The sequence below is a fragment of the Arvicola amphibius genome, chromosome 17, assembly GCF_903992535.2.
Source record: "Arvicola amphibius chromosome 17, mArvAmp1.2, whole genome shotgun sequence".
NCBI classification, from domain to species: Eukaryota; Metazoa; Chordata; class Mammalia; order Rodentia; family Cricetidae; genus Arvicola; species Arvicola amphibius.
The window spans coordinates 15,439,853-15,453,373 of NC_052063.2; the positions used below are offsets into that span (position 1 = coordinate 15,439,853).

A 13,521-nucleotide genomic window follows, 5' to 3' on the forward strand; every position below is an offset into this window, starting at 1 on the left:
ATTCAGTGTGAAAATGCATCTTTAAAAGAACAAATGGACGCCATAAGTAAAGAGCTGGAGATTACAAAGGAGAAGCTGCACACCATTGAACAAGCCTGGGAACAAGAAACTAAATTAGGTAAGTGTTAAGACAGAGAGTACCAAATGATCCGTGTCTAAGAGCAATTGTTTGTACTGAAAATTCCTTTTCTATAGTAAAATATGGGCATGTAATTTGATTTGAAAAGATAAACTGTATTCTACAGTTTAGTATACCGGTTATAAATAATATCCTGGGTGCTTGGTGTAGAGGTCTCATGTGAGTTTTTTCCTAGTAAAATCATATATTAATCATATACTAATTTGTGATTAAACACAATTATTTTAAATTATTTTAGCAATTAAAACCTAGTGATAATTTTGAAATATGTGTTTTTTGAGTGCAGTGTTTATGTCTTGTATATTATTTGATACCTTTAAATGAAAAGTTTACCACAATATATCAAAGAAAATTTGAGAATTTTTATTGCAGTAATATATTGTTATATTTTATGTATTTTTATGTACTTTAAATAATAACCATTATTTGTTATATCTCAAATTTAGTAGAAATTTAAAATATTTCTATATTTTAATCATTTATTTTATAAAAATGTAAAAATAAAAATATCCTGTTATTTGAGTGCTTATTATTAAAGTGTTAATTTTTTTATTTTGCTATTATTTAGAATGATACAAAGATTACCTTCATTTATATCTGACTACCATATTTTTCATTTTTTTAATGCTATTCCTTTTTGGTGTTTGTTTGTTTGGTTGTGGGTTTGGTTGGTTGGTTGTTTGGTTGGTTGTTTGTTTGGTTGGTTGGTTGGTTGGTTGATTTTTAGAGACAAAGGTTTCTTTGTAGCTTTGGTGCCTGTCCTGGAACTAGCTCTTATAGAACCAGGCTGGCCTTGAAACTCACAGAGATCCACCTGACTTGCCATATATTGTATATAAAATTACAATATGATAGTATTTGAAATTATGTGTGTACAAGGCCCAACATAGTGCTCATGATTTGAGATTACAACATGTAAAATTTCTTAATCACATAACTTCAGATTTTACTTGGATAATGGTAAAGATCATGTCATTGCACTCACATGTCCAAAGTGACACTGCTACCCCAGTGCAGTTAGCATTCTTCCCATAGCAAGTGGTTCATTTCCAACTTATGACAACCCACCAGCCTCTGCCAGCTCTGCACTGACCTTCACGTGTTGCCCTCAGTAACCTTATACTTAGAGTTGGACTTTTCTTCCGCCAACTCCCAAATAATGACATGGAGACCTCTTATTAAGTGTGAAGCCCGTCTTAGCTTAGGCTTGTTCTAACTAGCTCTTAAAACTTAAATGATCCTGTCTCTATTAATCTACGTTCTGCTATGTGGCTTGTTACCTCTCCTCAGTACCTTACATCCAGCTTCTTCCATGTCTGGCTGGCAGTCTCTTTTGCATCAGATTCCTCCCAGAGGTCCTGTCTTACCCCTGGATGTCCTGCCTATCTCTCCTGCCTAGCTATTGGCTGTTCAGCTCTTTAATAAACCAATCAGAAGGTCCTTTAACAGAAACAAATATTCAACAGTGACAAAAAGATTATCCCACAACATATAGTTTTTATTGTTTATTTGATTGATTAATGGAGAGATTTAGTCTAGAAAGAAAAGGTAGATAGGCATCAGACAGGAATAAATAAATAAGGGAAGAATGCAGATATGTCTTAATTCAAAAGTTCATTTCCTACTATAGGACTGTTACTACTTTTTTTTATACCTCTTCTGAATTATCTTCTGTGTGATGCATTATAACATACAGGAATGAATCAAACATGGATAAGGCAAGAAATCAATGACAAATAGTGACATTGTTTCTATTTCCAAAAAATAACTGTGTTGGAGATGAAGGAATTAAATGAAAGGCAGAGAGCTGAACACTGTCAGAAAATGTATGAACACCTGAGGAACCTCAGTAAAACACATGGAAGAACGGGAATTTTTGAATTGGAAACAAATTCACTGAGTTTGTAAACTTTATCACGTAACCAGACAAAAAAAGATTAGTGAGAGTAGATACTGGATTTCTGAGAATTTTGTGTTCTACAGACTGCATATGCGTGAGGCATTTGCATTTCATGTAATGGGTATACAGACAATTATATTAAAATATGAATTGCCTTTAGATTCAACCATTTATTTCTCTACCAATATTCTTTCTCGCCATTGTCATGGTATTGGTTTTGATGAACAGAAGGATGTTGTTTCTTTAAAAGCAATTGTCTTCTAAACCCATCTCTTCATTTAAAATTACTCATTGTCTTTTATATTCCAGAATGGTTTGGAAGTAAGACTATACTAAGAGGAAAAATAATAAAAAAACTCTTAAAAACTTTAATAGGAGGTTATTGAAGATTTTTTAATTGGTCTAAATAAGCAGACTGCAAATATTCCACAATTTATGATTAAAACAACAACCTTACAGATGTTCTCTTAGGTTGATGTATTTCCAAAAACATAAGTATTATTTTATTTTAAGCCATAAATATTAATACAAGTTATATAAATTATTTTTAAAATTTATAAAATTTTAATTCTTTGTAAGTACTTTGTTTATAGTTTAAAAATTCTTAGTGATTGCCCTAAAATAAATAGTGTTATGATGGAATTGGACTATTGCTACATATTTTTTGTAATGTGGTTTTGATTGTTTCTTTGGTTTCTGAACTAAGGGAAAGTAAAAGAAGCTATAGTTCTCAGAAGTCTAGATGTTGTGTGTCTAGGCTGGGGCTGTAGTTCATTGGCTTGCTTAGTTCATACGGGCTCTGGGTTCCAGTCCCAGTGTAAGGCAAAGCAGAATTCATAGATAGAATAGTCCTAAGGATATTTTATTATTATTTTTCTGTAGCTTACCAAAATCCACCTGGATGCCCAGAAGGTGGAGCAGATGCTGAGAGACGAACTAGCTGAAAGTGTGAGCAAGGCCGTGAGCGAGGCTGATAGACAGCGCATTCTCGAGTTAGAGAAGAAGGAGGTGGAGCTCAAAGTTGAAGTGTCTAAGTAAGTGCACACAGAAGTTCACTCATTTGATGTGTCTATCGATCTGCCTTTAAGAAGACCAATGACAGACAGATGGGACAATTTCCATACTCACTTTGTTTTTAAGAAGAGGATTAAAACCCCGTGAAATAGCACTGAAGAGGAAGGGACCTCTCGAGGTTTGCCCTCCACCCCACCTGAAATGTCGGGACGCAGCTGTAGAGGGCACCAATGCAGAACACCTCTTACTCATGTCGCCTGTTTTTCAGGGGAAGTAGAGAGGGGAGAGCAGGGGCCACTTAGTATTTATTTTACTAACTTTAAAAAGAAATTTTTTTTTACCTTTTTATAAGGTTAATGTAAACACACTGTAGTGATATTTCATTTGTATTTTAATAAATAAAGCTTGCCTGAAGTTGAGAGTGTAAAACAGCCCCACTGGTTAGCCTTACAGACCAGGCAGTAGTGACACACACTTTTAATCTCAGTAATCATACTAGGTTGCCATAGAAACTGGGCGGTAGTGGTGCACACCTTTAATCCAGCCCTAGAGAGGAATATAAGATGGGAGGAGACTGCTCTCACACACATCTCATTCTGAGATCCCTGGAGGCAAGATTTTGGACTAAGGCCTAGGTAAGAGCCAGTGCCTGGCTGTTTTGCTTTTCTGACCTTCAGGTTGAACCCCAATATCTGTTTCAGGGTTTTTATGAATCATGCTACAACATACAATTAATTTGTATTTTGATTTAATTAACATTTCTTAGAAACTAGCTGTGTGGTAGGCATTGTGCAAGATATTAAACATCAATTCATGGACTCTTGCCTATAAACACTTACGTAAAAGTTTTTTTCATTTGGCAGTAGGAAATATGCCAAATGAAATGCCAGTGCCAATTGTCTTAGTTTCACTTAACAGATGGCATTGTCTTTCAAAATGCGTATATTATTCTGTACCACAGGCAATGGACTTCCAGAGTAGGGGATGCTTTCATAGATCACTTTTTGGTCTGTTCTACAATTAGGTTTCATGAAATAGTTCAAGAGACCCTTGAACTCTTTGGACATGGTGCAAAGAAGAGATGGCATAAACCAATTGCATTTTTAGAACAATGTCTCAAAATTAGGACTTTTGGTGTTTGCTGAACTGTTCCTTAAATATTTTGTCACTTTCTAGACTGAGAGAGATTTCTGATATTGCCAAAAGACAAGTTGAGTTTTTGAATACGCAGCAACAGTCCAGGGAAAAGGAAGTGGAATCCCTCAGAATGCAGCTTCTGGACTACCAGGTGCATACTGTGCTGCCTCCTCTGTTTTGTCTGCTTGCTAAGCATACCTCAGACTCTGATGGAGTGTGGCGTGCTAAAGCAGGACTAGTTGCAGCAATAGAAACCTGTTCCTGTTAGTTGGGACTTTGGAAACCTTTCTTCCTTTCCTCTCTCTCTCTCTCTCTCTCTCTCTCCCTCTCTCTCTCTCTCTCTCTCTCTCTCTCTCTCTCTATCTCATTTCTCCCTTCTTCCCTCCCTTTCTCCCTCCCTTTCTCCCTTCCTCCCTCCCTCCCTCCCTTCCTCTTTCTATCATTCTGGTTTTGAGCTAGGATTTCTCTGTGTAACTGTCCTGACTGTCCTGGAACTAGCTCTGTAGACCAGGCTGACCTCAAACTCACAGAGACCCGCCTGCCTCTGCCTCCCGAGTGCTGGGATTAAATGCATGCACCACCACTAGAAAACTAGAAAACGTATTTTATTTTAAGTACCTATAGATTCATTTGACAGCTGCCAGTCACAGTTAATATACTAAGGAGAAATAATTAATGAGTCTTTACTGACTGTATTTTCTCTTGTACATATCTGTGGCTTTTAATATAACCCCATTTCTATAGTTTTTAGAGGAGTAAAATATATATATATATATATATATATATATATATATATATGTATACACACACACACACACACACACACACACACACACACACATATGGCCCGATGGTGGTGGCACGCGCCTTTAATCCCAATACTTGGGAGGCAGAGACAGGCAGATCTTTGTGAGTTCAAGGCTAGCCTGGTCTACTAGAGCTAGTTCCAGGACAGGCTCCAAAGCTACAGAGAAACCCTGTCTCGAAAAAACCCAATACACCCCCACAGAGTTGTGCTGTTATCTGTGAACTAAAAGGAAAACATTACTACAAACAACTATCATTTAATTAGAATTTTGAGTGTGTTTCATTCTGAATATATATAGTTTTTAACTAGTGTGTTAAAGTAAATTTAAAAAAAAAAAAACTCATGTGCAAGTGTTTTAAATTTTTATTAGTAAACCATGGTGTATTTATTGGTAAAACCCCTGAAATTTACTATAAATATGTATTTTTTCATTAGGCACAATCTGATGAAAAGGCGCTAATTGCCAAACTGCACCAACATGTTGTCGCTCTTCAGAGGAGTGAGGCCACTGCTCTTGGTAAATTGGAGTCGGTTACATCTAAACTCCAGAAAGTGGAGGCCTACAATTTGCGCCTAGAGCAGAAACTGGATGAGAAAGAGCAGACTCTCTACTACGCTCGCCTGGAAGGCAGAAACAGAGCAAAACACCTGCGCCAAACCATTCAGTCTCTGCGAAGACAGTTCAGTGGTGCCTTACCCCTGGCCCAGCAGGAAAAGTTCTCAAAAACGATGATTCAGCTGCAGAATGACAAATTGAAGATAATGCAAGAAATGAAAAGTTCTCAACAAGAGCACAGGAATATGGAAAACAAAACACTGGAGATGGAATTAAAATTAAAAGGCTTGGAAGAATTGATAAGTACTTTAAAGGATGCCAGGGGAGCCCAAAAGGTAAAACTTGGACTTAAATTCAGTATTGCTGTTACGTTGGGGTGTTGGTGTGATCTGTAGCTGTGTGAGACATGTCCAGTGTGCATTTAAAATGCGAGTTGTGATTAGCTAGATTTTATAAATTTAGAATTTGGACTTTCCTGAGCAAGGCTCTTTACCAAATTACTTTAAATATTCTAAAAAAGCTCTAGTAATTTTTAAGTGAATAATTTAAATTATTTAATAGTTATTAGTTGTTTTCTACTGTGCACAAATATTTTCTATTTGAATTATTTGTTTTCTGTGTTTTTACTTGTAGATATTCCTTGTGAATGTTTGCAGTTTTCATAGATTTCCACATTTATTTTATTTTTTTAATTTACCTATTTATTATGTATAGTGTCCTGCCTCCATGTATACCTGGAGGTCAGAAGGCACCAGATCGCAGTATAGATGGTTGTGAGCCACCCTGTGGTTGCTGGGAATTGATCTCAGCATCCAGTGCTCTTAACCTTTGTGCCATCTCTCCAAGCCTCCACATTTATTTCTTAAAGATTAATTTTTGTCATCATTTGGGAAGAATTAAATGATAATTATCTTGTGGTTAAATCCTATTCTCTGTGCTAGAAATACTTCAAAAAAATTTTAATTTCATTTATTGGACAGATTTCTCAAAGTTTGTCTTTGGCAGTTTTTTTTTCATTTTTTTCTTTTTTTTGGTTTTTCGAGACAGGGTTTCTCTGCAGCTTTTTTTTTTTTTTTTTAGAGCCTGTCCTGGAACTAGCTCTTGTAGACCAGGCTGGCCTCGAACTCACAGAGATCCGTCTGCCTCTGCCTCCCGAGTGCTGGGATTAAAGGCATGTGCCACCACCGCCCGGCTTCTTTGGCAGTTTTATATGTTTATATAATAGATTCTGGTCATACCTGTCTATCTACTTCACTGTATCCTCCTCTTCCGTCATTTCCCCCACCCCAACCACTTCTTCCCATCAAATTCTTGTTCTATGCTGATGTTTTTGTTTTCATTTTGTTACCGACTGAGCTTGCCCAGCACCTCTCCTGTGAGCATGAATGCGAAACTGTCCACTGGAGCGTGAGTGAGTCGTCGTGGCTGTCACAGTAGACAAGGGTAGGATGTCTAATCCCAGCAGTAGTCCCAGTGAGTCAGTACTGACTTCAGTCAGTGCCGGGAATGTACCTGAACACAGATGTTACTAATTTCTGTTTATTCATTTGAAAATCATTTGAAGAATATTTTATTTTAATGTTGTACTTACTTTAGAATAATCTTTGGAAATTTTCACTAACTTTGCCATGGGCTTTGCCTACAGACTAACTTCTTTCATCTTGGTACAGTTTGCCATTAATTTCAAGTAATATCATGCCGGGCGGTGGTGGCGCACGCCTTTAATCCCAGCACTCGGGAGGCAGAGGCAGGCGGATCTCTGTGAGTTCGAGGCCAGCCTGGTCTACAAGAGCTAGTTCCAGGCCAGGCTCTAAAAAAGCTGCAGAGAAACCCTGTCTCGAAAATCCAAAAAATAAATAAATAAATAAACAAACAAACAAAAATAATCAAGTAATATCATGACCAGTTATCTAGCATTTATATTTATATATAATCTAGGTAATCAATTGGCATGTCAAAATAGAAGAGCTTCGCCTTCAAGAACTTAAACTAAACAGAGAACTAGTCAAGGGTAAAGAAGAAATCAAATACTTGAATAATATCATCTCTGAATATGAGCAGACCATCAACAGTCTCGAGGAAGAAATCGTTCAGCAGAGCAAGGTTTCGTTTTCTATTTCTTTTCTTTTTAAGGCTTTAAACGTCAGATCATTACGTTTTAACTGGATTATTGTGATAAAGTATAGTTCCTGTTATATTGACTAACAAAATAACCTACTTCTTGCTACTTAAACTCCAAACATGAAAATTGATTTAGTTGTAATAGAAGTCTTTTTTTAATTTAATTTTTTTGACAAGAACTTTAAATCTTTTTTTATTGCTTTATAAATCATTCCATTCAAAATTTCCACTTCCTTCCCTCCTCCCATTTCCCTCCTACTCCCCCACTCACCTACCACCCCTCCGCCTCCAGTCCTAAGAGAGGGCTGGGTATCCTGCCCTGTGGGAAGTCCAAGGCCCTCCCCCTTATATTCAGGCTTAGGAAGGTTTGCATCCAAATAGATTAGGATCTCAAAAAGCTAATACATTCCCTAGAGACACATCCCAGTGCCATTATCATTGGCTTCTCAGTCTGCCCCAACTGTCAGTCACATTCAGAGGGTCAAGTTTGATCCCATGCTCGTTTAGTCTCAGTCCAGCTGGCTTTGGTGAGCTCCCATTAGATCAGGCACACTGTCTCAGTGGGTGGACCATTCCCTTGCGGTCCTGACTTTCTTGCTCATATTCTCCCTCTTTCCACTCTTCAACTGGATTTTGGGAGCTCAGTCTAGTGCTCCGATGTGGGTCTCTGTCTCTGTCTCCATCTGTCATTGGACAAAGGTTTTATGGTGATATTCAAGATAGTCATCAGTCTGACTATGGGACAAGGCCACTTCAGGCACCCTCTCCTCCAGTGCCCAGGGTCCTTCCTAGCTGGGGACATCCTTATTAAGCTTAACAAAACAGTATGTCAGCAAGCTTAGTTGGTAAGTTAATGTTTCTTTTGATGTTAGTTATTTGACTCCTTCAGTCAGGTTTCTGCATGTTGTTGTCATTGTTGATTTAGAACACAGCATGGGGTAGAAAAAGTAGGTACTTAAGAGAGGACACTTATAAACCACACCCTCGCCACAGGCATTGTGTTCTGTGTGCTTAGGTCTTTCTTCTTCTGTGTCCTAGCTACTCTCGCTCATGCTTTCACTGTCTGAAGATTGTCACATACCTTTTCTTGCCAGTGAACTGCAAAGGCTCCTTGGTATTGACCAGGAAATTGTGCCATATGGGAGGGCTTGCTTTTATTTTCTAAACAAAGTTTGCCATCCTCTCTTGTCTTACATATTTGTTTGTTATTGCTTGTTTCTTACTTCCTGGGATGTAAGTTCCTTGGTGACAAGGACTAGGTTGTGTTTATTGCTATGCTTGCATTGCCCCAAATAGTACTTTGAAAATATGTTTTGTTAGACATAATTGGGATGGATGGATGGATGAACTCATGACTAGATTGAAATTCTGCTTACCCCTGTGATTTTAGGAAGTTGCTTGACCTCCTAAGTTTGTGCCTTTTCCCATATAACAAGAGTGCAAGTAGTGGCAGCAAAGCTGAGGGTTAAGTAAGAAAATGCATATCCGCCTGTTAATGCTCAATGTCACTGTGTATGTGCCTAAAACAAATAAATGTCTCTTGCAGTTTCACGAAGAAAGACAAATGGCTTGGGATCAAAGAGAAGTTGAGCTGGAACGCCAACTAGACATTTTTGACCGTCAGCAAAATGAAATACTCAGTGCAGCACAAAAGGTATCAAAAATGACTAGTTATGTTTGATGCCTCTCTGAATTAGATAGCTTTTTAACTGTAGGATGTATGCTTTATGTGAATTGTCCTGAGTTTCTTTGTTTAAAGACAAGTTAAATTTAGTTCATGATTTTTTCATACATTTATAAGATATAATATTGTTTCCTCGGTACTATACTGCTGTTTTTAAAACATATTATTTCTCAATAGTTTGAAGAGGCTACAGGATCAATGCCAGACCCCAACTTGCCCCTTCCAAACCAACTTGAAATTGCTCTAAGAAAAATTAAGGAAAATATTCGAACAATTCTTAAAACACAAGCAACTTGCAAGTCACTAGAAGAGGTAATTTGAAGAATTTGTATTTTGTATTTTGATTGGAATTTTCTAAATAATATTTACTAATGTCAATAAAGTATAAAATGGTGGATTTCTTGCTAACTCCCACTTTTTTTCTATATACTCATTTCTATAGCTTATAATGAATAGTCCATGCAGTTAATATGAATTTATCACTTCATTTGTTTACTGCATTCCTACTTTTTGGGAACACTGAATGTAAAAGTGGAGCATCAAGGGTAATAAAAGGCATTTAATTGTAGCTTTCTGACAATATATTCCCTTCCTTTAACTGGCTCTTTTTCATTGATATTATTTTATCATTTATTTTGTAATAATATGCTGGTAGATCCTTTAAATAGTTTCTTTGTTCATTTTATTTGTGAGTATGTAAAAGTTTGAAGCAAAGAAGAAGTTCTTTAATATAGGTACAGAATTTGATTAATAGATGGTTATAAGTCAAGCTCTTTAAATTTTTTATTAAAATAATATAAGCTGGATATTTAAATTTTAGTTTACATCTAAACATATTAGTAATTGCATTTAAGAAGAATTTCTTGTGTAAAATTCTGCCTATTTTTCAATTCAGGAAAGTTAATTTAAAATTTTTGAGTTATATGAAATGCTATAAAATTACTAGTTTTAAAATATTTTTGGTAATCTTACTGAATATTAAACTTATTTTCTGTTTTGGTGTGGTAAACTTCCCAGTGCAGAGCCGTGATTCGTTTACCTGTCCTGTGAAATCCCAGTCTTACCCTCGAGTAACTGTTCCGCATTAGCTTCCTAGCTCTTTGTCAGTCTCTGGCGTCAAGGGCGTGGTTTGATTGTATTTTTTCCTAGCTCTTTGTCAGTCTCTGGCGTCAAGGGCGTGGTTTGATTGTATTTTTTCCTAGCTCTTTGTCAGTCTCTGGCGTCAAGGGCGTGGTTTGATTGTATTTTTTCCTAGCTCTTTGTCAGTCTCTGGCGTCAAGGGCGTGGTTTGATTGTATCTTCCTAGTTCTAGCAGCACCCATTGCTAGTTCTAAACTGCAAGGTATAAATAAAGTCAATTAATTAATTACATGTTATGTTCACTCTAACCAAGTTTTTAACAAGTGATAATCTTAAGTAAATTAAAATAAATATGTAATAAATTAACCTGTTATGCAAAGAAATGTACTAAAATCGAATTTTACTTGTCAAACACCTGTAACCATGATGTGAAACAGGAAGCAAGCGTACTTGCTTACCTGTATTGGGCTTAAAATTCACCTGAAAGGCATTTTCAAAGGGACAAGCTGAAATGTAATAATTTATTGTGACTTTACTATAGAAGCTACAAGAAAAAGAATCTGCTTTAATTACGGTTGGCAGAGCAACATATTCTGGTCAAGAGACAAAGTAATCAATGCAACTCCGGCTCCAGATGCCTGCCACAGCTTGACTCGATGAGAAACTGTATAGACTGAGCTTTGACAGAAAAGAGTCTGGAAACCAAAATCCTCAGCACCAACAATGAAAATCGCCCAACGACCATTGCTAACCATGCAGGCAAGGTTAAATCAGAAGGAAGAAGTCCTGAAGAAATACCAGCATCTTCTGGAAAGAGCCAGAGAGGTATTTGTTACGCTGCTATTTTACTTATCGTGTATCTCAATCAAACGCCACAAAATACTTCTCTTAATGTGGTAGTTCATTTTTGCTTTCAGATGATTCTATTAGGTCTGTTGGCTTTTCACATGATTGGATTACAGATCTGTCAGTAAAACTGGCCGTTTGTGTACGTGTGTCTTCTTCCTCTTGTGGACTGAGGTAGACGAGAGTATCTGCTATGGAGACCGGGTGGTTTAGAAAATGTCAGGTGGATTTCTGAGTGAAATTGAAGCAGTAATGTTAACAATACTCCACAGGGGGTGGTCTGTGGAGGTCTAATTCTCTGGAACAGTAGGAGAGATCTAGTAATTTAAAATGTTCAAAGAAAACAAATTAAAGGTGACCGATGCATATTATTTTTAACATTAGGAATAAATTGTAAGACTTGGGTGGTCAGCATGAACGCATGCTAGCAGAGATGTATAATTGTCTAATATACATATGCATGAAGAGGTTATATCTTTTCTGGTCTGAGGCTTTGAAAGAGTAAAAATTAACTGAGACATGAATGTATTTTCAGTCATAATTTACAGTACGGCTTTAACTTCCTGTGAAACAGGAGCAAAGAGAAATTGTTAAGAAGCACGAGGAAGACCTTCATGTCCTTCATCATAAATTAGAACTACAGGCTGAGAATTCACTCAATAAATTCAAGCAGACTGCCCAGGTAAAGTTCTGAGGATGTTGTTCTATTCTTTATTGAGATGTGAGATCACATAATTTAAAATTTACCTCTTCATATCTCACAGGAGAACACACCTACCTTTGTGTTCACAAAATAATCGCATGAGAAGCATCTTTGAGCATGAAAACATGATCCAGTTTTTTAACCCACATTTCAACCCTCAGTAATTTTCAGTTCTTATAGAATCATATTTCTGTCTCTTTGCCATGGACTGAAAGCCTATGTTATGAGTCTACTCTTTTTTTTCAGATTCCATAATTTGTATTATTTTCCAACTTGGAATTAACCTCCTACTTGCCCCCCATCAATCAGTCTGTTCTTTCCGTGCTTGATGAAGTGGCCCTGATTCTCTTAACCCACAGCTTTAAGCTCCTCAAGCCTCCCCTCATTAATTCATCGTCCACAGCCCCCTGCACCTGCATGCTGGCTAAAACACAGGGCATACAGAGCATAGTCTATATCCTGTCTTTCCGATCCTTCTTTTCCGCTTAGATTGTAGACTGCATTCTTCGTAAAGAAATGTATAGGATGAGTCATCCCACAGTCTCAGATCACACTTACTTCATTACTAATTTTTTCATATCTCATAGGATTTACAAACCAGTCCTCCTGGTCCAGTACCCTACCAACAAGGCATTTCATCCGTCTGGCCGAGATGGAGCAGACAGTAGCAGAACACAGATGACTCTCTGGCCTCACTTCTAACAAACTAAAGAAAGTATCAAACGATTTGGAAAGACAAAAAGAAATTACTGAGTTAAAAGTCAGAGAATTTGAAAACGTCAAATTACGGTAAATCTTAGAAATCTTTTAAAAAGGAGCAAATGGCAGTAAGGCTGTGTTGAAGCCTGTGTGAGCATTGTCGTGAGATGTTCGTGTGTCATTTGTCCACAGGACTCTGCAGCTTATTGCTTTACAGGAATAAGGCTAGGAAGGCTCAGTAGTGCAGTGAGTGGATATGAGACAATCACAGGTTGTAGTCAGTCTTACTCAGAAGCCAATTTATTTTCTTCTCTAGAGCCTTATTTTAACATTTCCACTGTCAACTTCATCCTCTGTAAATGAAAATGGCTGTGCTCCCTCGGGCGCCTTCAGAGTGCCGAGATGAATGAAGTCCCTGTGGTACTATGTACAAGCGGAGCTTGACAATTAGAAGCTCACATATAAATTGCTTTTGTTTAAACTCCTAACAGCATGTGATAAAACAGAGGCTCAGTAAGTGTTTGTTAAATAAAGATATCGAAAACTATAGTGTCAGAATGTTTCACAACATCCTACGTATTAAATATTGTAATATTGCACACCTTTAATCCCAGCACTCGGAGGCAGAAGGCAGGCAGACCTCTGTGACTTTCAGGCCAGCCTGGTCTACAGAGTTAGTTCCAGGATTAATTAGCCAGGGATTACACAGAGAAACCTGTCTCGAAAAATCAAAAAAATTAAAAAACATTAAAAAAAGGTTTGTAATCATTAGCCAGCCATTTTTTTAGAAATAGACCCTTTAAACCTAAATTGGTATAAGGTTGGTTCAGTTCC

The 13,521-nt window shown here is 37.1% G+C and overlaps 1 protein-coding gene across 1 annotated transcript in view; it reads left to right on the forward strand.

Annotated features, from left to right (window-relative positions):
- Cep290 (centrosomal protein 290) overlaps positions 1-13,521 on the forward strand; it is an 80,631-nt gene that overhangs the window by 38,589 nt on the left and 28,521 nt on the right. The window contains 16 exon segments of the mRNA XM_038314723.1: positions 7-122; positions 1,836-1,855; positions 1,858-1,902; positions 1,905-1,981; positions 1,983-2,039; positions 2,922-3,073; positions 4,230-4,341; positions 5,434-5,889; positions 7,493-7,657; positions 9,222-9,329; positions 9,537-9,671; positions 10,981-11,133; positions 11,136-11,264; positions 11,860-11,967; positions 12,576-12,608; positions 12,611-12,777. Of these exon segments, the coding sequence (XP_038170651.1) occupies positions 7-122; positions 1,836-1,855; positions 1,858-1,902; positions 1,905-1,981; positions 1,983-2,039; positions 2,922-3,073; positions 4,230-4,341; positions 5,434-5,889; positions 7,493-7,657; positions 9,222-9,329; positions 9,537-9,671; positions 10,981-11,133; positions 11,136-11,264; positions 11,860-11,967; positions 12,576-12,608; positions 12,611-12,777 (2,033 nt within the window).